Source organism: Tenrec ecaudatus, chromosome 13 (genome assembly GCF_050624435.1).
Source record: "Tenrec ecaudatus isolate mTenEca1 chromosome 13, mTenEca1.hap1, whole genome shotgun sequence".
Lineage (NCBI taxonomy): Eukaryota > Metazoa > Chordata > Mammalia > Afrosoricida > Tenrecidae > Tenrec > Tenrec ecaudatus.
In genome coordinates, this window is record NC_134542.1 from 30,691,590 (window position 1) to 30,719,082 (window position 27,493).

General features: G+C 42.9%; 1 protein-coding gene across 1 annotated transcript in view; it reads left to right on the forward strand.

The window, feature by feature from the left end:
* The window catches only part of PLEKHM3 (pleckstrin homology domain containing M3), a 196,805-nt gene that overhangs the window by 45,119 nt on the left and 124,193 nt on the right, over positions 1-27,493 (forward strand). The window contains exon 4 of the mRNA XM_075528977.1: positions 26,697-26,842. Within this exon, the coding sequence (XP_075385092.1) occupies positions 26,697-26,842 (146 nt within the window). The remainder of the gene's footprint in view (positions 1-26,696; positions 26,843-27,493) is intronic.

A 27,493-nucleotide genomic window follows, 5' to 3' on the forward strand; every position in this document is an offset into this window, starting at 1 on the left:
CCCTAGCTGCAGCCTCTTAAAAACATGCCATTTTTTGCATGGGAAAGCGAGTTGCACAGTGTGTTGACCTGCCAGAATGCCAGCCAGTCCAGTCAGTTGTTTCTAGATGAGCTTTGGCTTTAGCTCTTACTTTAGGGGGAAGCTACTCTGTAATCGAGTGACGTTTATGTGTGCTTCTTTTGACCCTGCGTTGTGATGTCCCTGTAGCCCCTCCCTGTGAAATATTTTGGATGAATCCACTTTGAGTGGAAGATTGCACCGAGTAACTCTTTATTATGATGTCATGCAGTTGCTATTCAGGGGAGCCACAAATGTTGGCTTTTAAATTTATAAAATAGCGCAACTGGTCTTGTTTCACGGAATTCTTTCTGTAAGGGAAGACTTTTCCGTATTCTTTGAGACTTAAAGAGCCCCGTGCAGCAAAAATAGATAGTGACCACCCCCAAACGCCTGAGGCTGTGGCTTTGAAAATCTATGCTATGATTCCAGCTCAGACACACTGTGCGCTTCCCACGTAAGCGTCCCTGCCTGCAGATGGACCATGAGATGAGTGAGCCGTGGAACTCAGAGGGGCTGCCTTGTGTTTCTGGGTCTCAAGTTTACCACCTTTGGCAGGACGCAGTCTGACCACATTTTTCTCTCCTGGGAATTATTTTGAGTTTCCGTCTCCGAGAGGTTGCCTCCTTGCCAGGTTGCCTTCAGCTTTTGTAGTTTCTAGTGCATTTGGTTATTCGTGGTTTGTTCCATGGCCTCTTCTCTGGCTGCACAGGCCACTGGGGGTGGGGGTGGGGGACCCCTATTCAGCAAGCCCCAGCCCCAGCAAGCTTCTTGGTGTTCCAGGAACCCCCTCAACATCATTCTTGGGGTATGACACATTACCCTGCTTCCTCCTGCTTCCTGAAGGCATATCTTTGAAAATTAAGTTCTTCCACTCGTTCTAGAATGTACTGTGTGACACGTTTCTGATCAAGTGCCTGGAAATGTGCACACACCCACATTTGCCCGTGGGACAGGGAAGCAGACCTGGCCCCTGCCCTCATGGAGCTTGCTGTCTACTATGGATGTCAGACATTCATCAAATGATTGAATCAGTGAATGCCAAGTGTGCTATTTCAAGAGCCGTAGGCGTGAGGCCCACCGATCACGTTAGAGACCTGTTGGAGGTGGTGCCAGTTAAAACTAGAGCATTGCTGACATTCCATCATTCTTGACCTACCCTGACAAAAGATAATTTCACGACACTGATATTAGTGTTGACACTGAAGTCATGGAAGCTTCGCAGGCAGAGCAGCACGCAATGAGAGCCCTGTCTCAAAATGATTAACTGATCACACTCTGTTTTCTGAACACATTGCAGCAGAAATGAAGGATGGGTCCCTAGTGAAATTAATTGCAGGTTGGAATTCAAAATTATGTTGTGGAGCAGTGGTGCTAAAATATTAATCTTAGTGTCCTATGTAGATGAGTGTGCAGCTTATTGAGAGATTTATGAGTGGGCACCTGGAAGTGAGGCCCTACGTGAGGCTCTTACTGGCATGGAGTCCCCGCTGACTCCCAGCAACCCCCGGGGCAGGGTAGGATGCCTCTCTGAGTTTGTGAGACTGTACCTCTTTACAGGAGTAGAAAATCCGGCTTCCTGCCTCTGAATAAGGCTACTGAAAACGTAGTGTGTCATTTGGGCCCCAAGGCCTCAGCCCTGTTGACTTCAGAAATTAGCCCTCACTGTCTTCCGATTGACACCACGGTTGCCTTGGCGCGCATACACACAGGCATTCCCCTGCAGTTTCCCAGCAGCCAAGAACACTAGCAGTCGAGCCGCATAATGAAAGCCTGGACTTGTTTGCAGGTGTGACAAGAGATGCAGAGCTCACGCTTGGTCACTTGGTCGTTGTTGTTCCTGTGGTGCCGTTTGGGAGGCGAGATGGAAAGGCTGATTGGGAACTGTGGTTGAAAATGTCACCAGAAGAGACAGCCAGGAAAACGGGGCACCTAGGGGATCCCCTATCCCATTTTCCCACAGTCCTTTGAGATGTTTTTCCTCATTTGGCTGCTGTTTAACCTCGGTTGGTAATTGCACATCTCTGGCATTGAGAGCTTTTTCTCCTTTCCTCCCTCCTTTCCCTCCAGCTCTGGGGAAGGGTAAGCCCAAGGGGGGAAAAGTTTTGCTGTGAATTCTTCAGCCATTTAGTGCAAATTCCTGTAATTACCGGCATTGTGTCCTCGCTGAATGGCAGGGAATACAGCAGAAGCCATTCCTAATTGAGACCTTACAGGAGGTACAAATCCCCTCTTTGTTCAGCCTGACAAATTAGTGCCAGAAAGTGGCAGGGTCCGAGTGGGAATCAAAGGCAAGAAACACAAAGATGGAACTTAAGGCTACAGTAATAACCCTCTCTTGTCCTGAAGGGGGAAAAAAGTAATGACCAATGAAAAATGAAGTTTTTTTGTTGTTGTTATAAATTCCCTTGACATGACAGCACCTCGGGGCGGCTCTATTTATTTAGCAAAAGTGATTAAATAGTAATACAACAGGGCTGCCCATTGTTCTCTGGGGTGCCCCCACCTCACAGACTCCTGCTGCCCTGGCTAATTGATTGACAATGAACCTCTGATAAAGAAGTATGTTGGGAGGACTGGGGCAGCATTTTTCCCCTCTCTTTGTGTGACTGAGTGTGAGTGCGAGTATGTGTGTGTGTGTGGGGGGGGGTATTTAATTTTTGTTTGAATTGTACTCTAGTTTTTCTTTGCTCCCCTTTCCTCTTCATCACTCCCCGTACTCCCCCTGCCCCCACCCAATTCCAGCGTTTTCCCCCAGTTGCTTTTAAATGCCTTTTTCTAACAGGTAGAGAAGCATTAGAACTGAATGCAGTATTTCTGACAAGCTTATCTTTGGCACTGACTTAGCCCCATCCTCCCATTCTGTTTGTGGAATAGCCTTGGGAGAGAGAGAACGGAAGAAGGGGGCAAACGATGGGTGTTTTAAGGCCAGGAGCATTTTGTTTTGCTTTTAATTTAAGGAGCTCGTGTCTGAAACTAACCCTCGCACCAAGGTCCTCTCTTAACTTCCCCACACACCTTTTTGAAAGCCTGTGCACCGGGTAACATTGGTCCTCGAGCTCTGAGGTGATTGGTGGGGAGAGTCCTTTCTCGTTGAGTTCCATGTCTCCCTGAACTTTTTGAATTCCCTTCAGATGTAGAGAGAGGAATTTGGGGAGTTCGAAGTAAAATATTGAATTTTTTGGTCTTCTCTCAGTTTCATTCTTTTTAATGTCTTTTTCACTTTCAGTTTCTGCAGTCAGGGTTGATTACTGGAGGATTCAATCTGCCTGCTTGTAGTGTAAGGCAGTACTCCACGGATGCGCTAAGTCATGGGAACATGACCACAGGCCTGCAGGCAAGCAGTTAATAGCTCCTGGTTATATATGTTCGACTAGCTAAGCTGCTGCTAAATCCCTAATTTAACTCTGTTACAGCTGCAAAAACAAATCGTCTCAAGCCCCTATGAAAGCAAAATATATTAAACAAGTAGTATCGACCTTGTTAATACCACATGGCATTTCATGTGATAAATGAGGGCGTCTTTCTGGCAAAGGCCTGTTTTATGGCATGGTTGAGACATAAAGGTTACTTCTACCCTAGCAATACAAGCATCTCTGGTAGAAAGTATGCACTGGTGAATTACTCCTTAAATAGCTCTTAGTCTGGAGGCAAGCAGTATTTCTGTGTTGGACATAGTAGCGACTCATTGGTATGGGGTAAATCCTGCGGAATAGCAATTCTTAGGGGAAAAGGGACATTGAATTTAGGAGCCGATGATATTTGTGGGAAGATCTGTGGGGTGCCCTGGTGGGATAGTTGTTACACATTGGGCTGCTAAGTGCAAGGTCAGCCGTTCGAAACCACCAGCCACTCCATGAGAGAAAGATGGGTCTTTCTACTCTCATAGAGTTAGAGTTGTGTGGTGTTTGGGTTGGTAGGTTTCTAAGTGTCAAAAGGGTCAGTTGTAGATGATGCATTTTAAGAATGAAATAGTTCTAGGGTAGCCCAACTCTGTTTTGATTGCCAAATGAAGAATTAGGAATACTTTCATAGCCAAAGTACCAAATCTTCTAAAAACCAAAATAAACTCACTACTATCATAACAACCCGATAGATCAGGGTAGAACTGCCTCTGTGGGTTTCCAAGACAAGCTTTTTAAAAATAATTTTATTGGGAACTCTTACAGCTCCTTTCACAATCCACACATTCATCCAGTATGTCAAGCACATTTTCACATATGCCGCCATCATCATTTTCTTTCATTTTTAAAAATCGTTTTATTAGGGGCTCATACAACTCTTATCACAATCCATACATATACATACATCAATTGTGTAAAGCATATTTGTACATTCATTGCCCTCATCATTCTCAAAACATTTGCTCTCTACCTAAGCTCCTGGCATTGGCATCAGCTCCTCATTTTTACCCCTCCATCCCCGCTACCTCCTCTCTCATGAACCCTTGATAATTTATAAATTATTATTTTGTCATATCCTGCCTTGTCTGACGTCTCCCTTCACCCACTTTTCTGTTGTCCATGCCCCAGGAAGGAGGTCACATGTTGATCCTTGTAATTGGTTCCCCCTTTCCAATCCACCCTCCCTCAACCCTCCCAGTATCGCCACTCACACCACTGGTCCCAAAGGGATCATCCACCCTGGATTCCCTGTGTTTCCGGCTCCTATCTGTACCAGTGTACATCCTCTGATCTAGCCAGATTTGTAAGGTAGAATTGGGATCATGATAGTGGGAGAGGAGGAAGCATTTAGGAACTAGAGGAAAGTTGTGTTTCATTGTTGCTACATCGCACCCTGTCTAGTTCGTCTCCTCCCCGAGACCCTTCTGTAAGGGGATGTCCAGTGGCCTACAAATGGGCTTTGGGTCTCCATACTCCCCACCTCATTCGCTATGATAAGATTTTTTGTTCTGATGATGGCTGATAACTGATCCCTTCGGCACCTCGTGATCACACAGGCTGGTGTGCTTCTTCCATGTGGGCTTTGTTGCTTCTGAGCCAGATGGCCACTCGTTTACCTTCAAGCCTTTGAGACCCCAGGCCATCATCTTTTGCAAAGAATTCTCTTCCCATTTGAGCCCCTGATATCAGCTCCCATTTCTCCATCCTCCCTCCCTCCCTCACAAAACCTTGATAAATTATAGACTATTATTTTCATATCTTTCATCATCTTCTGTCTCCCCTCACCCACTTTTCTGTTTTCTTCCTCCTGGGAGGGGGTTATAGTTGATCCTTGTGACTGATTCCACCTTTCTCCCCACAAACCTCCCCTAATCCTCCTGGTATCTCTACTCTCCTTGTTGGCCCTCAGTGTTTTATTTATCTTGAATTCCCTGTGTTGTGGGCTCTTATCTGTAGCAGTGTGCATGTTCTGGTCCAATCTGATTTGTAAGGTAGAATTGAGGTCATAATAATGGGAGAAAGGAAGCACCAAAAAGCTAGAGGAAAGTTGTGTTTTTCATCGGTGCTATACTACACCCTGACTGACTCATCTCTTCCCTATGACCCCTCCGTGAGGGGATGTTCAATTGTCTACAGATGGGCATTGGGTCTCTACTCCATGCCCACCCCCAATCACATTAGATATGATTTTGTTCTGGGTTAGATGCCTGATACCTGAGCCCTTCAACATCTCTTGATCGCACAGGCTGGCGTGCTTCTTCCATGTGGGCTTTGGTGCTTCTCAGCTAGATGGTCACTTGTTTATCTTCAAGCCTTTAAGACCCCAGATGCTATATCTTTTGATAGCCGGGCACCATCAGCTTTCTTACCACATTTGCTTAAAGACCCATCTTGTCTTCAGCAATCGTGTCAGGGAACATCACAGAATGCTGAATTGTTAGAACAAAGTGTTCTTGTGTTGAGGGAGTACTTGAGTTGATGCCCAGTATCAATCTGCAACCTAATTCTTAACATATAGATATGAATACATAGTTTTATTCCCCTCTCGTTATATATATATTTATATATATACATGCCTGTATTTCAACCTCTAAAAATGTCCTTACCTCCTGGTTCTTTCCTCTATTTCCTTTTACTTTCCTCCATACAAACTTTTTTATGAGAGTAGAAAGCCTCATCATTCTCCCACAGAGCAGGGTGGTGGTTTCAAACTACTGACCTTGTGATTCGCAGCCCAACACATAAGCACCACACCACCAGGGCTCTCAAAGGTCTTCTAAGGAACTGAGAAATAGAAACAACAAGAAATTACCTTGCTATCTTCAATTCTTATTTTTAACTACCATTTAAAAAATGTTTCCCATTTATAGTAATAAGTGAAGTAATACCTATTACTAGTAATAAGTAGAAGATATATTTGAGTTAGGGAATAGGCAGGTAGTCAACTGGAAGAGGAAGAGACCAGAAAAAAAGCTGAAGTACACCTCCAAACATAAATTGCTTGAGTAAATGAGAATTGTTTATAGTCTATTAATGGTGTTTTATATTATATTGTCTAAGTCATATTTTATTGCATATATTGGTTTACTGAGTGTGCCAGGAGAAATCCCTGGCTTTTGTGTGTGTGTGTGCTAAAATTTTATTTCCCCACCTTGAATATGACCATGAACCCTGGTGGCACAGTGGGTTATGTATTAGGTTACTAACCACAAGGTCAACAGTTCAAAACCACCAGCTGCTCTGCAGGAAAAAGATGAGGCTTCCCTAAAGATTGACCGTCTCAGAAACGTAAGGGCAGGCCTAGCTTTCCCTATTGGGTGACTGAGTCAGAATTGACTTGATGACAGTGGGTGGATTTGAATGTGGCCACGGAGGGGTTGCTGATCACAAAACTTTGAGTAGAATTGAAGTGGAGGTTTCATTTCAACAAGCATTTATCCTTGTGTGTGTACTCCAGGCCTTACCAGGTACCCTGAGTTATTTAAACAGTAATGAGCTACAGCTTGTGTTCTTCAAAGACTTACTACAGTATCCCCAAAATGATACAGAGGGCTTAAAGGAGGTAGGGTGAGATGGATCAGGGGATGGGACAAGGGGTCCTGACATTGTGACATTAGCTTGGGGTTGAGCAATTTACTCCAGTCTCTGCTCATGTAAAGGAATTTTTGTTCTAGAGGATTTGAAAACTGAAGTATTCCGTTCCACCCACCTTTAAGCTTCATGCTTACAGTTCCCACAGAATTAAGGAAATCTTGGTGTTTATTACCATCCATCAAAATGACAATGTGAATTTCTGTTGCCTCCTCATTGTGTGGTTGGTGTGATGAGAGATACAAGAGAAGTGTAAGGTACACTCTTCATGGTCTGGTTGAGGACCTCACCATGCACCAAGGCAAATAGGGCCCCTGTGGGGTAGGTAAAGATGATCTTCCAATCAGATGTTGTGTGCATCAAGTTGTATTGACTCGGCGTGACCCCACAGGATCGGGCACAGCTGCCTTGATAGCGTTTTCAAGGTCGTAATATTTACAAAAGCAGATGGTCTCTTCTTTCTCCTAAGGAGAAGCTACTCCATTTGAGCTGCTGGCCTTATGGTGGGCTGCTCACCGGAGTCCTTAACCGCTGCGCCACGGGCTTCTTCAAAGGCACAAGCTAGAGAATGGAAGAAAATGACAGTATCAAGGGAATACTGATGGTTTAGATTTCACTGTTCTCATTCTAAAGCAAGTCCGTGTCTGTAAGTCAGAGGACTAAGAAGTACTTAGAGCTGTGATTGTGGAGCCAGTGCCATTAATCTTTGGAAATGGAGAACAAACTGGAAGCCAGAGAAGCAGCTGACTGGTCTAATTTTAGGGATAGACTTACTTTGTGTAATGCCATTGGCCTAACATAGCCAGACTTCCCGGAGTGGAATAGGTTTCTCCTTTTCAAGAAGGCTCATTGACCACAGGTGAAAATAAGGGGTGTGGCCCAAGCCCTTGCCAAGACTGGAAAAACTGGAATTTTGACCTCATGGCAAGTCATGACTTATCTGAGCTACAATTTCTTCATTTGTATGATGGATGGGTGGGATGTGGGGGTCATTCATTTAGCTTTTCTGCAAGTGTTTATTGAACCCCTACTGTGTGCTAAATATTATGCTTAAAACACATGGAGTGAAAGTATAATGCATAGCAAAAAGCTAATCCCATCATGTGTCCTCACATAAAAACTATAGAATAGAAGCCTAATAATTAAGTAAGTGTGTGGGGGCATTGAAAAGTTCATGGAAAAATGGTATTAAAAGATAATGGAATTTTTCCATAAACTCTTTGAAGCTCTCTCATAATTGTAACAAAGCATTGAATATGAAGGTCTTTGCATTTTCGTCCAACTCTTTCAACTCTGTCTGGAATATTTTAGTGGGAATGGCCTTGCTCTATACAGTCCCTTTTATGTCTAGTTCCGTGATTCTTAAAAGACTTAAAGAAGATTAGAGAAAATGGGATTAATGCGGTCCTCCATTTAAACCTCATCATGTCTTAAGTAATGCTTTTTCCTTTGGGGAAGACCCGTAAACCAGTAGAAATGCCACTTGATTAGGAGAAGATAGAAAGCCTTCGCCTGACTCTGATGTCTGTCATTGGACAAATACTTTACTCCTTTTTCACGGTAAGTTTCCAGGTCCAGCTCCAGAAGTTCATTTAAAATAAAAATAAATGTTCTCGAAGGCAGTAAACACACACTGAAATAGCCATGTGAGTCTAGGAACGAGAAGTATGTTATATAATTGGGGCTTTAAATGATTCCACATCCTAAAATTCAGAAAGAGCTGATCACTTTATAGACATAGACAGTTTGATTTTATAGCCTCTAAATTTGCTTTTTTTGATTTATTCCTGGTGTTCTTATCATAGAAGTCACATGTTAGTCTTTGATATATTTCAGAAGACTAAAATCATTTTGAATTTCAGAAGATATGGATCTTTTGATAGACCTTCCTGAACTTCATAGGCCATAGCTGTGCTACCTTTTTTCTTTTTTTTAAAGTTCATTTCTCTTAGTCTTTGTTGCTATACTTTGGTCTGGAAAGTTCTCGTCCTTGTCCTTTTTTGTAGCCTAATTTTTTCTTAATGCTGTTCTCATCATGTGTTCACTTCTGGCTAAACTTCTAAAGGAAATGTTAATATGCCACTGGACTCTAACTTGGATAAATGGTTTCTAATAGCTAATTTTAGGATAGATTAGAGTAGGTCAAGATTCTCCATCATTTCTAAATTCCTTGATAAAATTAAGCTTTTTGGGGGTCCCTAAGGGTAAGAATTACTTGAAGGTTTTTTAAAAAACCCACTGTTATGGGTTGAATTATTTCCCCCCAAAATATGTGCAGCAAATCCTAACCTCTATGCCTGTGGCTATAATTCCATCTTACTTTGTTAATAAGCAAGATTAGTATAGGTGTTTCTTGAGACACAAAAGAGATTAAACAAGCAAACCAACAAAGCAAAAATGGGGAAGACTTGGAAATCCCCACGGCCCAAGGAAACCTCAGCTGACCAGACCTTCCTCCAGAGTCAACAGAGAGAAAAAGCCTTCCCCTCAAGCCCACGCGCAGAATTTGGATTCTAGCCTTATAGCAAATCTCACCGCCATCAAGTCAGCCCCAATTCCTCACAACCCCTTGGGACAAAGAAGAATGACTTCAGAAGGTTTTCAAGGCGATAAACCTTTACAGAAGCGAACTGCCTCCTCTTTCTCCTTTGAAGCAGCTGATGGCTTTGAACCAATGGCCCTTTGGTGAGCAGCTAAGTGCTTCATCTTCTGCACCACCAGGGCTCCTCTTAGCCAGCTCAACTGTGAAAGACTAAATGCCTGGTTATTAATGTCATTCGTGTGTGAAAATCCTGTCACAGCAGCCCTCGATAACTAAAACACTGGTGGCATTAATAGTTATGTAAGGTCAGGAGTTCAAAACCACCAGCCCCCCTGCAGGAGACAAACAGGACTTTCTACTCCTGTGAAGAGTCCCAGCTTCAGAAACACACAGGGTGGTTCTATCCTGTCCTGTCATATTGCTGAGTTGGGCATTGACTCAATGGCAGTGAGTTTGGTTTCTTGGTTTGTAAATCCATACAGGAACAGATCATAGGTCTTTTCTTCCCACAGAGGGCTACTGAGTTTTAAGTGCCAATCTTTTGGTCAGCAGCTGAGCATTTAACCATTGCACTACCTGGGCTCCTGCCCTTGGAATATATGAATGCAAAACTGTTCTAATTGGATATCACTAACAAAGTTACAGAGCAAGAACCACCTCCACTTAAACGTTTAAGGTGGAAGAAGGAGTAGGCCTGCAGTTAATGTCTGGACATATTAGATATGATTCTGTGCTGCGCTGAGACTTTCTTTCAAGCCCTTTTCACCACTAATCTCTGCTCCCTAGGCCCACCCCCCAGTAGAATTCAGCATATTTCCTTTGAAACTGCCTCCCCCGACTCTCACAGACTATTGGGCCTATGACTTTGTGTCTTATACGTATTAGGACAGGGTCCCTACACCAGTGTCTCTCAAATTTGGATGCTTGTTTTTGTCACAATCCTGAGGATGAGATGGGGTGGGCCAGCTGGGTTCTTTCCCATACCTACTAAATAGGACCAGATATATATATATTTTTACAAATATTCCTGTGGGTTTGGATATATGTAAAGTTTCAGGAGCCATTAGCTGAGCCCATAGAATGTTCTCCCCCCCCCATTTTATTGGGTGCTCTTACAGATATTATAACAATCCATAGTTCAGTTAGATTGAGCATGATGATACAGTTTCTGCCACCATCATTTTCTTTCTTTTCTTTTTAAAATCATTTTGGGGCTTGTACAACTCTTTTTAAAAATTCATTTTATTGGGGGGGTGGCTCATACAACTTTTATCACAATCCATACATACATCCTTTGTGTCAAGCACATTCGTACATTTGTTGCCATCATCATTCTCAAAACATTTGCTTTCTACTGGAGCTCTTGGTATCAGCTCCTCATTTTTTCTCCTCCCTCCCCACTGCCCCTTCCCACATGAACCCTTGATAATTTATAAATTATTATTATTTTGTCATGTCTTACCCTGCCCAACATCTCCCTTCACCTACTTTTCTGTTGTCCGTCCCCCAGGGAGGAGGTCATATGTTGATCCTTGTAATTGATTCCCCCTTTCTACCCCACCTTCCTTCCACCCACCTGGTATAGCCACTCTCACCACTGGTCCTGAAGTTATCATCTGCCCTAGATTCCCTGTGTGTCCATTTCCTATCTGTACCAGTGTACATCCTCTAGTCTAGCTGGATTTGTAAGGTAGAATTGGGATCATGATGGGGGGGGGGACACGCATTTAAGAACTAGAGGAAAGTTTTATGTTTCACCATTGCTACACTGCACCCTGACTGGCTCATCTCCTCCCAGAGACCCTTCTGTAAGGGGGTGTGTGGTTGCTTACAGATGGTCTTTGGATCCCCAGTTTGCACTCCCCCTCATTCACAATGATATGATTTTTTGTTCTCTGATGCCAGGTACCTGATCCCTTCGACACCTTGTGACCACACAGGCTGGTGTACTTCTTCCATGTGGACTTTGTTGCTTCTCAGCTAGGTGGCCACTTGTTTACCTTCAAGCCTTTAAATCCCAGATGCTATATCTTTTGATAGCCAGGCACCATCAGCTTACTTCACTTCATTTGCTTATGCACCCACTTTGTCCTCAGAAATCATGCCAGGAAAGTAAGCATCATGGAATGTCAGTTAGAACAGAGTGTTCTTTTTGAGGGAGTACTTGAGTAGAGGCCCAAGGTCCATCTGCTGCCTTAATACTAAACCTATAAATATATGCACGTAGATCTATTTCCCCATTGTCTTATATATATATATTTACACATGTACCTGCCTGTATTTAGAACTCTGTAAATGCTCTTTGCCTCCTAGCTCTTTCCTTATTTCCTTTTAGTTTCCTCTTGTCCCACTATCATGCTCACTCTTCATTTGGGTTTTAGTAATTCCTCTCGGTTATATTGCCCTTGATCAAGCCCTACTAGACCTCCTATACCCTCTTCGCCATAGATTTTGGATCACTTGTTGTTCCCTTGTCCCTGGATTTGTTAACACCCACTTCCTTTCCCCCTCCTCCCCCTCTCCAAGGTCCCCTAGAACGGTCCGTCCTGTTGTTTTCTCCTTCAAATTATTCGTCTTATCTTATCTAGATAGACCTGCAGAGATAATAATATGCACAAAAAACAAGACAGAGCAAAACAAAGCAACAAAACAACAACAACAAACCAATGACATAAAAAAGAAAAGCCTGTAAATAGTTCAAGGTCTGTTTGTTGGCCTTTAGGAGCATTTCCCAGTTGAATCTGATGGGGTGCCATGCCCTGGCCCAAAGTCTATTTTTGGTACTCTCTTGGGACTTCTTTGCTCTGCTCCCCTTGCTGTTCTGTTGCACGCTGTTAGTGTTTTGCCTCGGTGTGGTGGGGTCAGATCAGGTACAGTTCCCACACTGTGTCTCTAGTGTTGTCCCCCGTATGGCTATGGGTTAGTGAGGAATATTGTGTCTCATAGTGGGGTCGGCCATATGGTCTTCTCTGTGTTCAGCACAGGATATTGAGCAGGGGTATTGTCCTCAAGGCATGGATATGCTCCACTTTCTCTTCATCCCCCTTTATTTGTTCCTGTGTGCTCTGATCAGACATGTCCCTCTCCCTGAATTCTTCTCAGGGGAGGAGGGGTTGTCTATGTAGTTAGGATTGGGGCCAGTCTCTCAGACCCATTGGCTCCCTGCTCCATGCCAGTATGTTGCATTCATATCTTGGAGCACCAGATGAAGTCATTTTCAAAACATTTCTTTCTTCTTGTACACTTTGATATCAGCTCCCCCTTTATCCCTGCCATCCTCCACTGTACCACCCCAGGAACCCTTATTGTTATATTAAATACCGTATATACTCAAGTATAAGCCAACCCAAATATCAGCCGAGGCACCTAATTTTACTACAAAAACTGCATTAAAAAATGTGCTGAAAAACTCAGCTTATGCACAAGTATATAAGGTATTATTATTGTTATTTATTTATGTATTTTGCCATATCTTACACCATCCAGTGTATCCATTTGCCTACCATTCTGTTATTCATTCCCCTTAATTGGGGTTATAGCGTCATCATTGTGATCACATCCTCCTTCTCCCACCCCCCTTCTCTTTCTGTACCCTCAGGGAATCATTACCCGTGTTACTATAACTGAAGGGTTTATCTATCTTGGATTTCATGCATCGAATGATCTTAATTATACAAATGAACATACACAAGTCTAATGGGATTAATTAAATAAAACTAAGACCAGCTATTAGAATGTTCTTACTGAATGAATCAAGGACATTTACTTAAACTCTTTCTCCATCTTCACGAATATAGGTATTCTTTTCAAAGCTCTGACTTTTAGATACCAGACAAAACAGTAGACACATGATTTGGTGGCTGGGAGGCCTCCAGATTCAGTGGGACAAATGATCAATTGGGAGCACAAGATTGAGTCTTCTGTTTATATGTCTGCCACTGACTTATTACACGGCCTCCAACCAGCCTTTCCAAGCCTTGAACTTCAAGATTATAAAGGAAGCTTAAACTGGCTGGACTCTGAACTGGAGTCCCTGGGTGGTAACAGCAGCTAATATGCTGGACTGCTCGCTGAAAGGCTGGAGGTTCAGGTTCACACCGAAGTACCTTGGAACCAAGCCTTGATGGTCTACTTCAGAAAAGCAGTCATTGAAAATCCCACCTATGGAGCTCAGTTTTACTCTGACATACGAGTCAAAGTCAACTGAATGGCAATGGGTGCAAATGTTATATCAGCTGAACCAGAAATGCCATGTCTTAATTCAGTACTATACCTCCCCATTCAGAGAATGTGGGGAGAGAAAAGAAGTCTTATTGTCATCTTACATTGAATGGGAAACCTTTGGGAAAATGCTATTTCTCAACCATTGTTAAGATGAGGAGTTTTAATGAGTAAAAGATGCCCAGCCTTGCCAAGGGTTTCCTGGTAACCCTTTTATCTTAACTTTTCTGTATGATCCTTGTCCTTTGATAATCTCTACTCATTGACATGCCCTTTCTGGACACATGATTGTCTTCCTCTTCCCTCTCTACTGCCATTACTAGATGCTGCCTGTCTGAGCCATCATCCTGCCAGGGTTTATAACAGGCGGATAAAGAATACTTCTCCCTTTCTCTCCCAGGGATTAGAAAGATGGGGATCAAAGCATCACACTTACTGCTTATAGCCACATATTTGTTATTATTTAATGGACCCCTAGCTTATATACACGAATCTCCTTGGGCACAACTGGCAACCCTAAGACTTCTTAGCCCAGGTAACAGAATGTCTGCTCCTTGCAGACCATGCTAAGCATAATCTTGTCCTTCTTGTGAACTAACTCATTAGTCAGATACCAAGTAGTGATTGTGTGCTGGGCTGATCTGCAAGGTCAGCAGTTCAAAACCACCTGCTTCACAGGAGACTGATGGGGCTTTCTACTCCTGTAAAGAGTTACAGTCTCAGAAACTCAGAGTCAGTTATACCCAATCCTTTAGTGGTGCTATGGGTTAGGGATCAACTGAATGGCAGTGAGGTTTCTTTGTTTGTTTTTTAGTAAAGAGAGCTACAGAAAAGATGGGGAGCAATGCTGGGAATAATACTATTCTAGAGGATTTCTTTATAATGGGAACACAGAGGTCAGGAAATAGAAGTTTCCTACTTGTAGACATTTTGTGTTTGTGCTGCCTACCAACTCTAACCCGAGAGAAGCAGCTCATATGCAAATACTAGACGTGTGCTCACAGATGAGTTTTGCAGGCAGTCACAGACATGTTGTTAGAGGGACAGAAGCGCTTGAAAAGAAGGCCAAAGAGAAAAGAAAGAAGAAAGTAGACCATGGCAGGCCTAAGCCCATAAAGAATTTGGTTTGGGGTGAAAACGAAGAAATTCAAGTATGGATTTAAAGGAAGCAGATGAAAGTGCTCTTTTTCCCTTTGAGACTGTTCTTAGTACTCCTCAGATCCACTCTCATGACTTTAATTTTATCAAATTGTTGTCATGACTGAAATAACTCAAGTAGAAATTACTCTAAGAGGTGCTGTCGGGGTTTTTACTGAGGTTTTAGCAAAGAGGAGGAAAGACTGTGTTTTAAGATACTGTAAAGTTCAAAGACATGAGCCTCTCACAAAATCCAGGGAAAGAGACACCGGTATTAAGACTGGGGAGAATGAGAGAAAAGTCAGAGGGGACAGGTGGGGCACTGATAGAAGCTCCAGACTGGACGAGGTTATTGTAAAAGGAGACTGCTAAATTCAAGCTGGAAGGAAGTATTCCAAATTCTAGAAACAGTGAAGAAGACATACTACCTTTTGGGAAAACCACAAATATAATCTGAATTTCTAAGCCAATAAGAGGTACTGACCTTTTGAAGCAATCATCACAGAGATGTAACGAGGGAATGTTTAAAAGAGAGCTAGTGACAGTTTAATGTAATGTTAAATCCTAGGGGAAATCATTTTAGGAAAAGTATAATTGTGACATACATTGGAAAATTTTAAGACAGCAGTGTTGGCCTAGAATGCGGCAAGAGAGGCACTCACTTTAGCTACAAAATTTAAGGGACAAGACAAACAAAAAGCAATTAAAAACCCCTCATTGTAAGCAGGACAATGGAGGCAGCATCTAGCTTACTTCAGAAGTAGGGAGGAGACTCAAAGTCAGCAGCAGCATTAGGTCAATTCCTATGAGGTGGAGGTCAGCCATAAGTCTGCTCGCCAATCTTCTTGCCAGTTCTGACAAAGCCATTCCGGTCTGCTCTGCTGGGTTAGTTAAGGCATTGCATTGGCCACACAGAACTTGAAAGACCATATTCACAATTTGGGTGTTTTTTTTTTAATTAGGGGAGCTAACAGGTTGCAGATAAAGATCAGAAATGCTTAGAATAGAATGCCTTTCTTCCAGTCAGGAACCACACAGCCCTTTGACTTCTGCCCTGCTCAGGTAGTGTTACACACTACTTTAGCACTGCCAATACATTTCCAAAGGGCACTCTACCAAAAGTGTCAATCCAAAGGCATTGGATGCTAGCTAACTCAAAGGATCATCCAACTTAGTTCCCCTGATTAAATACCGGAGGCACCCCAATCCAACCTAAAGGTGCTCGGCGTTCTTGCTTTATGTGCGAGGGAGTCCACTGCCCTGTATTGTACTTTGGGCGCTGTTGCCTCTGCTGCCACCATGTGTGTCTCCACAACGTTTCTGGCTCAAAGCCCTCTGTCCCGTGTGTGTATCCTGGAGCTTCAGTGGGCAGAGATCATGCAGCTAAAGAACATGCTCCACTACAGGTTCATCTTCTTGATGGTAGTGACATCCTCAACGCCATTTCAGAGATGGCTCGTTTTAAACCTAGCAAGATGGCAAGAGTGACTGATCCCTTCTTTAAAGTCCCATGTACCTTATTTGCCTGGGACCACCTAATCCTTTGATGGCAATTATAAAGACTTTGAGTAGAAGAGCCATTTAGTAACTTACTGAACCACACTCCATCTTCAAGACAAATACTTTAAGTCAGCATAAATAAAATACATGGATATGGGGGAGAGGGGGGGGATGGGGAAAAAAGAGCACTTGATGCAAAGGGCTTAAGTGGAGAGCAAATGCTTTGAAAATGATGAGGGCAAAGAATGTACAGATGTGCTTTACACAATTGATGTATGAATATGTATGGATTGTGATAAGAGTTGTATGAGTCCCTAATAAAATGTTTTTAAAAAAAGAGAAGGTAAATATTCAGAAAATAATGATGGCAAAATATGTATAAATATGCTTGATACATTTGATATGTGGATTGTTTTAAGAGCTGTAAGACTCCCCCAATAAAATGATCTAAAACAAACAAACAAACAAAAAAAACATAAAAATAAAATATCAAATTAAAAAGATCATTTTATTGGGGGCTCATACAACTCTTATCACAATCCAAACATACATCCATTGTGTCAGGCACATTTGTACATTTGTTGCCACCATCATTCTCAACACATTTGCTTTCTCCTTGAGCCCTTGGTATCAGCTCCTCATTTTCCCCTTCCCTCCCTTCCTCTTTCTCATTTGAACCCTTGATAATTTATAAATTATTATTATTTTGTGATGTCTTACACTGTTTGACGTCTCTCTTTACCCACTTTTCTATTGTCCATCACCCAGGGAGGGGGCTATATGTAGATCATTGTGATCGGTTCCCCCCTTCTATCCCGCCCTCCCCTAACCCTCCGGGTTTCCCTACTCTCATTATAAAATACCAAATTTTAAAAACTGGATTGGTAGTATGAATTTTCCCTTTAGGTTGAGAGTCCAATGTAACATGACACTAGACTTCTTCCCCAAGGGTCTAGATGTGTAAGTCCCGAGTTGCTCAGCCGAGCTTTTGTCTTGTTGCAAGGATGGTGAGCTTGACTTCCTTCCCCTATTTTGAATTACAGGGGTGCCATGTGGGGCACACAGTTTGGCACCAATGTTTCAGCTAGAATTGATGGCAGTCACGAGATGGACTGTGAAAAAGGAGCATTCTTGTCATCATCAGGGGTGTGGATGCCTAAGATAATCAGCTAGCTGGGCCCTTTGGGTTTCTGCAGGTGTTCTTCCTGTGAGCGTTATTGGTGCGCAAGTATTCCAACAAAAGCCCAAGCGTGGAGGAGACACTACTAGCAGGTAGACTAGCAGATAGTGGTACAATATGGACAGGTCTCTCTTTCTTTGCCCTTCTTTACCGTAAGCTAGCTTAGCACATTGATCAGAAAGTGAAGTTGACGAAAGGCTTTCCTTCCCATAAAACATGGCCCAGCCAGGCCTGGCAGAGGGAAGTGCCTAAGTACAGTCAGTTTAGGCCTCTCTTATTTTGCCCTCTTGACTTTGTGCTGAAACAAGGATTTTCAATGGGAGAAATACTGACATCTTCAGCCAGACAATTCTGCCCTGTGTAAGATAACATTTTGGGGTGCATCCTTGGTCTCTACCCACTAGGTGCCAGTAGCTTTCTTCCCCCCACTCTGTTATAATATCCCAAACAATCTCCAGACATTGCAAATGTTCCCTATGGGACAAAAATCTCCCTCTGGTTGATAACTACTGTGTTCTTGATAAACAAGACCTACCAACTACCCCCCCTTCTTTCCCTCACTTCTTTATAAAGTGATAAATGCCTTCTACTGCAATGCATATTGATTAGTACAGTGGTTAAGTATGTTGCTGCTTACCAAAAAGTTGGTGGTTCAAACCCAACAGCCACTCCATCGAAGAACGATATATCAAAATTTGCAGCTTTGAAAACCCTATGAGATAGTTCTACTCTGTTTTATAGGCTCATTCTGAGTTGGAATCATCTCAAGGGCAATGGATTTTTTAATGATATATAATCTAAGACTTCAGCATCTTATATTTAAATATAAAATTAATAGAATATTATATAAATAAATATTTATAGAAATAAAAATATCAACCCTTATATAGCATCTCATCAATACTTTCAATGACAAGTAACAGAAAGTCTAGTTCAAATTGATTCATACACTAAAAGTAAATTCCTCTCCGGCAGCAGAGTTTTAGGAATCCGTTCCTTTGGTAGCTCAAGTCTTCGGAAGTCTATTTTTGTAAGCATATAATGTTCCAAACAAACTTTGAGCATCTTTGGTGCTTCCCGTCCTGTGCTCTCCATATCCAAATACTTGCGTTTTACCATTGCAATGCCTTCTCTTCCTCCCTTCCCACTCCCAGACTCATTGCCTGTTCAAGCTCCAACTTATGTAATAAATTAACTATTCTGCCTCCAAAAACTCTAGCTCTTCTTACATTGATTAGTAAGAACTACTTACCGTGATCATTGAGGAGTCTGACTCTCTGATCTTATTGCTCCAAGCTTTTTAAAAATCATTTTCTTGGGGACTTGTACAACTCTTATCACAATCCATCCATCCATCCATTGTGTCAAGCACATTTATACGTATGTTGCCATCATCATTCTCAAAACATTTGCTTTCTACTTGAGCCCTTGGTATCAGCTCATCATTTTCCCCCTCCCTCATGAACCCTTGATCATTTATAAATTATCATTATTTTGTCATATCTTACACCATCCGACATCTTCCTTCACCCACTTCTCCATTGTCTGTCTCCCAGGGAGGAGGTTACATGTAGATCCTTGTAATCTGTTCACCCTTTCTCCCTCTATCTTCCCTCTACCCTACCAGTATCGCCACTCTCTTCACTGGTCCTGAGGGGTTCATCTATCCTGATTCCCTGTGTTTCCAGTTCCTATCTTTACCAGTGTGCATCCTCCGGTCCAGCCGGATTGTAAGGTAGAATTGGGATCATGATAGTGGTGATGAGGAAGCATTCAAGAACTAGAGGAAAATTGTATGTTTCATCCTTGCTACACTGCACCCTGAATGGCTCGTCTCCTCCCTACAGCCCTTCTTGCTCCAAGCTTTTATTCAACACTCTTCTACAAACATTGAGCTTCAGACAACAAGATTGCTTAGATGTTTTTCAGATATGCTCCCATTTTTCTGACGTAAGCCTTTTTATCCTCTCTCAAAAGCCATCTTACTCGAAGCCCAGCTCAAGTCTCCCGATGTTCATGCTGGTTTCCTTGACATCTACACCTACTTGTGACCGCTGCTCCGTTGGTCACCTTTTGTTACTATCTCCAGTCCACCTTAGGTATACTTGCTTCCCACCCCCCACTTCAGTCACAGGTGACACCAATGAGCTAAATCCTCATATGTTCATTTTATGTAAGTCTATGCAGATGTTTGTCAGTGTCATGTTGGCACATATTATCTGACAACCAGACCGCTTTGTGAGGCGCTTAAAAACAAACAAAAACAAACCCATTGAGTCAGTCCCAATTTTGTGGAACTTTTTCCTGTTGAGTGGCAGGTGGGGTTGGACCACTGACATTCTTAGCAGCCCCTTACCTAACCACTGGGAGAGAGCTACACGGCGATCCACCTTTCTAACTGATGGATGGTGTGTGCAGTTACTAGCCTGCTCCTTTTACTAGCTGTGCATCTTTGTACAGAATGACTTTATCATCCTATGCTTTAGTTTCTTCATCTGTGAAAAGGGGATAAAAGCTACCTCATGGAATTGATCTGAGAAGTAAAATGAATTAATATGTAAAATATTTCAGTGTCTGATATATTGTGAGCACTATGTGTAAATGTGTGTTTACCCATTTGCCTAATATTTTCATTGTAAAACTCTTTAACATCATCTTGAAAATTATAATGGGGAAGGACAGAGACAGAGATAAGCAAGTTCAGTTATGGGTTGTTAGGAGGGAAATGAGGATGAGGGGGAAATACTAATGTAGACTGATTTAAAAATACATGATACTGAGTTTATACCATTCCATTATTAAACTTTTCTTAGCTTATACTACTATAAATGCTGGTATCAACACATTATAAGAAAAATTAGGAGTAAGTCAACAGCTAACATCTTTGTGAAAATCAGTATCATGGACTATTAAATTCACAACTCAAGCTAGTTATTTAGTTGATAAAAGAGCAGTCAGACTCTAGAATGGTGCATGTATTTACTTACTTGCCTTAGCAAAATCAAGATTTATTGCCTTTCAAGATAAATTTTGGCTAAATATTGACTTTAGGTTCTCAATCATTGTTTACTTGAAAGACTAATAAATCTTGACACTTTTCAACTTGAGTTGGAATCTACTTAAAAAAAAACACCCCACTGTTATCAAGTAGATTCCACTGTGACATTATAGGAGGTTTCCAAGGGAGCAGACAACCTCATCTTTTCCCCAAAGATTGAATGGTGATTTTGAACTGCCAACCTTCTGATTAGCAGCTCAACAGTCATCCAACAGTGCCGCCGGAGCTCCTAAAAGCTACTTAAATTAGGAATTGACTTAGTAGTTACTCATTTGTTAAACATCATTGTTAATTGCATTAGGAACTTTCCATGAGGTCAAACAAACAAGCATTATAGAGTTTAGCAAGAATATGATGTCTTGAAAATTTCAATAAGCAATACTTACCTTTCTTGCAATTTTTACACTATTCCTTCCTTGTTAGCACTGCTAATACAACATAGACCACAAAAGTTAAACTATCTACTTAAAAATTCAGTGCAAGAGCAACAAAATCCCACCTAATAACTTCCAGAGTACTTAAAAAATTTAAACCAATTATATTCCCATTAGAGGGTTGTTTCTTGTTTGTTTTTAAGAGACTTGCTTGGTTCCCTTAGTTGCACAAGTTCTTGAGGGGTAATAGATGGGAGCCCTGGTGACCAGTTTACTCCATGGGAGAAAAGCGGGGCTTTCTTTCCCATAAAGAGTTACAGTTTTGGAAACTCAGGGGCAGTTCTACCCTGTCCTAAGGGCACAGTACGTCAGCATCAACTTGATGGCGGTGGGTTTGGTGTTTTGGTTTCTGTGTTGAACAATTGGTATCTGTTGGTCTCATCTGCCTGTCTCCGTGTCTCTGTCTGTAGATGTAAAGTATCCTGAGCACTCGCTGTGTGCCAGGTGCAGTGCGGAGGCTTTAGAGGGATTTGCCATGTCACTGCAGAGAATATTCAAGCAGAGTCATTTACTTCTGTTTTATTCTTAAGGCCATAGCTCTCCTAGCAACAGCTTCTGTACATTCAACAACTGCCAGCGTGCCTTGTCATACATATGTGTCGGCCAAAGTACACGCCATTGCCTCCCGTGAGTTACTTGCTCTGTTTAACCTGCGTCAGCTCTTTGTGCTGTAGAACGCTATGAACCAAAGTTTTGGCCAACAATGAGTGACAGCTTCTCATATATAATTTCTCACCACTATAAAAGCTATTTGTAGAGGAAAATAAAATGAAACTCACCAGAGAGCAATTCTTTCCTGAAGAAGCAAAAATGCTTTCAGCATAGCTTTGGAAACAACCAGTCAGTACATTTCAGAATGGTATCTGCGGGTGCCTACGGTTTTCCAGCAGGAGAGAGAGAATGCTTTCCGCTCCTGTACCCAGTGACACAGTGTTGGAAACCTGAGGGAGCAATTCTGTTTACTCTGCAGCAGCGGTTCTCAACCTTCCTGATCCCACGACCCTTTACTACAGTTCCTCATGTGGTGGTGCCCCCCAACCATCAAATTATTTTCATTGCTACTTCATCACTGTCATTTTGCCACTGGTATGAATTGGTAGACCGCTGTGAAAGGGTCGGTCAACCGCCAAAGGGGTCGAGACCCACAGGTTGAGAACCACTGCTCTAGAGGGTCCCTGTGACTCAATGGCAGTGGATTTGGTTTGGGTTTCTGGTTTCCTTGTCTAGCTATGAAGTGTCCATCCCCTCAGAAGAGCCTTCACTGTCAAGGGTCTTAAGACCTATGGATGGGTAAAGTAATTTTGAAGGCTGCAGTCTGGAGGGACTCCATATAAGGCACGGGCAGTATCAACAACAGCATGCAGGCCTGCTCATAGCAGGCAATGGTCGGCGGCATCTGATGCATTTTCCTTGATTTCCTCGTTTGGTCCTTTCATTTCCAGGAGGCACTAGTGAATTCTTTCTGCCTTTTTGGGAACAAAATACACACTCAGTGGCATTTGTTTTAGGCATCTGATTTTTTCATCTAGAGTTTAATATTTTTCATGGATTTTAGAACTGAGAAGATATCGCCTATATTACCAGCTTTCCATGTGAAAAGTCTTGAATAACTTATTTCTCAATAGACATTTCTCAGTGTCTCACCCTGTGTTCCATCTCCCATAACTATTATGTAAGATTCCTTAGCCTAGCATGAAATTCCTGACCCTTAGCACTACGGGGGACAACACTAGAGGCACACTTCAGGAACTGTGCCCGCTCTGACCCCACTACACCGAGGTGAAACACTAAGAGTATGCAGAAGAACAGTAAGGGGAGCAGAGCATTGAAGTCCCCAGGGGACACCAAAAATAGACTGTGGGGCCAGGGCATGGCACTCCATCAGCCTCAATCAGAAAACACTCATAAAGGACAACAAATAGACCTGGGACTATTTATAGGCTTTTTGTTATTGTTGTTGTTGGAGCTATTGTTTTATTTTCTGTTGTTGCTTTGTTTTGCTCAGTCTTGTGTTTTTGATTATTATTATCTCTGCGTGTCTGTCTAGATAAGATAGGTGGGATAAACAAGCTGGAGGTGAACACAATGGGATGACAGTTGGGGGAGGGTATAGGAGATGGGGAGTCGGGAAAGGAAGTGGGTGTTAACAAACCCAGGGACAAGAAAACAAGTGACTGAAAATCGATGGTGAGGAGGGTGTAGGAGATCTGGTAGGACTGGATCAAGGGCAATGTAACCGCGAGGAATTACTGAAACCCAAATGAAGGCTGAGCATGATAGCGGGACAAGAGGAAAGTCAAAGGGAATAGAGGAAAGAACGGGGAGGCAAAGGGCATTTATAGAGGTCTAAATACAGGCATGTACACATGTAAATATATTTGTATATGATGATGGGGAAATAGATCTATGTACATATATTTATAGGTGTAGTATTAAGGAAGCAGATGGACATTGGGCCTCCACTCAAGTACTCCCTTAGCACAGGAACACTTTGTTCTATTAAACTGTCATTGCTTGATGCTCACCTTCCTGACACGATTGCTGAAGACAAAGTGGGTGCATAAGCAAATGTAGTGAAGCTAGCTGATGGTGCCCAGCTATCAAAAGGTATAGCATCTGAGGTCTTAAAGGCTTGAAGATAAATAAGCGGTCATCTAGCTGAGAAGCAACAAAGTCCACATGTATGAAGCATACTAGCCAGTGTAATCACGAGATGTTGATGGGATCAGGTATCAGGCATCAAAGACCCAGAGCAAAACAATCATAATGTGAATGATGCGGGAGGGGGGGTGGAGTGGAAGCCCAGAGCCAATCTGCAGGAAACTGGACATCCCCTGACAGAAGGGTCATGGGGCAAAGATGGCCAGTGTAGCAATGATGAAACATACAGCTTTCCTCTGGTTCTTTAATGCTTCCTCCCACCACTATCATGACCCAATTCCACCTTACAAATCTGGCTAGACCAGAGCATGTACATGGACACAGATAAGAGCTGGGAAAACAGGAAATACAGAACAGATAAACTCCTAGGGACCAATATTGAGAGTAGCCATACCAGAAGGGTATGGTGAAGGTGGAGGGAGATTGGAAGAACCGATCACAATGACTTATCTATAACCCCTTCCCAGGGAGATGGACAAGAGACAAGGGGATAAAGGGAGACATTGGACCATGAAAGATATGAAAAGATAATAATAGTTTATCATTATCAAGGGTTCATGAGGGAGGGGGAAGGAGGGAAGAGAAAAATGAGGCACTGATATCAAGGACTCAAGGACTCAAGTAGAAAGAAAATGCTTTGAACATGATGACGGCAACATATGTACAAATGTGCTTGACACGATGGATGGATGGATGGATGGATGGATGGATGGATGGATGGATTGTGAAAAGAGTTGTACGAGCCCCCAATAAAATGTTTTATAATTAAAAAGACAGTGGGAGGGAGGAGGGAGGCGAGAAAAGAGGAGCTGATATCAAGGGCTCAATTAGAAAGAAAATGTTTTGGAAATGATGATGGCAACATATATACAAATGTGCTTGATACAATTGATGTATGGATTGTTATAAGTTCTGTAAGAGCCCCCAATAAAATGATTTATTAAAAAAAAAAAGATTCTTTAGCCATAGTCCCATCCATGTTCTCTGTCTCATTCATCTCAGTCTTTCCCCTCCGATAGTGGAGGACCCAGGGTGAGGCTCAGGCGTGCTTTGGCTCTTTTCTTTAGTGTGTACCAAAATTACAACGCAGACATGGCTGCCTCCCTAATCCAGTCATTTAAACATTGTGCCCATCTCTGTGCTAATCCCAGGCTTAAGAAGCAGAACTTTTGTTTGTATTCCAAATGTGACAGCTGATTTTGCAAGTTAACTGATCAACGAGCCAATGATGTACACTATAAGGTAGACAAACAAAATTCTCTAGGACCTTTTCCCTGATTCTTATCAAGTAAAAACAAAACCAAACCCTGAAACCTCAAACCGAGTTCTTCCCTGTAGGACAGGGTAGACCTGCCCCTGTGGGCTTCTGAGACTGGAACTCTCACAGAAGTAGAGAGCCTCGTCTTTCCAGCACGTCATCAAATCTGGTCTGAAGAACCTGTGCTCCAAGGGCAGGCCTTCAAGCTGCACTTTGCACAGTGCTGCCCACAGCTCACTGTCTCCTGTCAGGACACTGGCAAGAAGAAGGGAGGGCAGTGCTTGCCCTGGCCCTGTGGGCATCTCTCCCTACAGCGCAGAGGGGGAGCCACCCACTGCGCTCCCTCCGTGCTCTGCTTTCTGACAGAGCAAGTGGCCAGGCCCCTCACACGCTTCTTCTCACGCTTACAAGGGTGCTGCTGTTCCTTCTTTCTTTTCATCCGCCCCTTCCTTTTCTTCAAGAGGTCTCTACCTACCAAATCCAAAATACTGCATCTTGCAAATGAGGGGGAGGCTCAATTCCAGAGCCTGATCGGCGCGTAGAAAGCATGAGTCTGGCTTCTTTCCTTTGGGAGAGATTCACCAGGATCCAGCCCTGGAGCTCCATATCTCTCACTACTGTCACCTGCAGATTTCCCCATTGCTGACCAGAGCAGGGAGGGCCGCTGCTGGCACAGGCAAAGTAGAGGGAAGGTGGTTGGCTCCTCCCCAAGGCCCCAGCTCTAACAGCACCACACTGCAGCCCATTGAGCCAGCGAAGTACGCTTCTTAGAAGATAGATGGGGCTTTTGTGGAGAAGTATGCCCAAATCTCTGCCTGGGTCCCCAGCAACAGATTCTTTTGGGTGTCCTTAGTGAAAACCACTTGGGAAATGGACTGTACATGCAGCAAAAGAGGACCTCGTTCAATGGTGACATTTGTTTCCGAAAGTCTATCAGAGGGGAAGCTAAGCCCTTCAGAGCAAGTGTTCATTAAAGATTTGAAGTGGGGTGGGAAGCAATAAATAAATAATAAAATTTTTTAAAAGACCAGTGGGTTCTCTTGTGTGATAGGTCTTTGTTCCTATGAATTGAATACATTCTCTGAAAACTTTCAAAAAGAGACTGGGAAGAATGTGTTTGCTTTGATCCAACATGCGGAGTGATTCCTACTACAAATGCCCTTTCATTTGGGAGCGCTGTTGAGAAGTCTGCTTGAAAGTACACAAAAATATAATATGTAAATAGGTTCTAATTAGTTATTCCGATGCTCTCTCCTGGGCAGCTCTACTTTTCTGTCCACAGTGTAGCCTGTCCGAGTCCTGCTTTGGCTCCCTCCAAAAATGTTTTTGTCACAGTCATTAATAGGAAAACCCTCCCTCCCCCGCCCCCCCCCCCCTGTGGTTGGAACCCTCACCAGGAGAAAGTGAAATGCCAGATTGTGACTCTTTATGTTGCAGCCACTTTTAGGCCATGATTTGCGAGTGTGATATCAAAGAAGGAAGCCTTGCAGTTAATTCAAAGAACAGGTGTTTCCTTCTTCCAAACAAGTGGCACGGTGTTTTTTCAGGAAATGATCTCCCTAAGACTGGTGTTTAACTGGAAGGTGGCATCGTCTTGCTCAGTGGTGTTGACAGTACAACAATCAGAGCCGCTTTTTCACTTGCCGTCAACAGGTTGCCAGCGATCCATAGGCCTTTCCAACGGGAAGGCCAAGGTGTGCACTTACAGTGGCTGGTACTACTGCAGCAGCTGCCACGTGGACGACAGCTTCCTCATCCCGGCGCGCATAGTCCACAACTGGGACACCTCAAGATATAAGGTAGGTGGGGGCTGAGTGTATGTAGTAACGGTGACTCAGGCGTCCATGTGTTGGCGACTGGATTATAAAGATAGTGATATCATGCCATTTGAAGCAAATTTGATTAAGTTGTCTCCTAAAGGCTATCAAATCTAATATTTCTCTAATATCATTCCACAGTTAAAAATCTTCAAATAGGACCCTTATGAATATCCTACATTAAAAAATTATAGATAGCAGGTTTCACTTCTGGGCCCTGATATCATAAACTGTAGGTAATGAGAGAGAATAATATAGAGAGGGGCTCCTTTTGCTAATTCCCAATGTGGTGTCATCTCCAGCATCACACACTCCAAAAAACTCACTGCCATCGAGTCAATGCTGACTCACAGCAACCTTGTATAACAGAGTAGAACTGCCCCTCTTAGTTTCCAAGGCTGTAATTGTTTATGGGACAGGCATTGTAGCAGAGGAGGACTCACCCTCATGTGACAGTCAGCCTTCTGGAACTAGAACCTGGAGAGAAGCTAGGGAGGATTCTGGAAGAGAACTTCACAGCCAAGGACCCTGAGCCACCATCAGGCCTTTATCCAGACTCTTATTTAGCAAATAAGGGAGCAAATGAGAAGCCTAGGTACATGCTAATTGAGCTGCAATGTAACTGCTACCAAG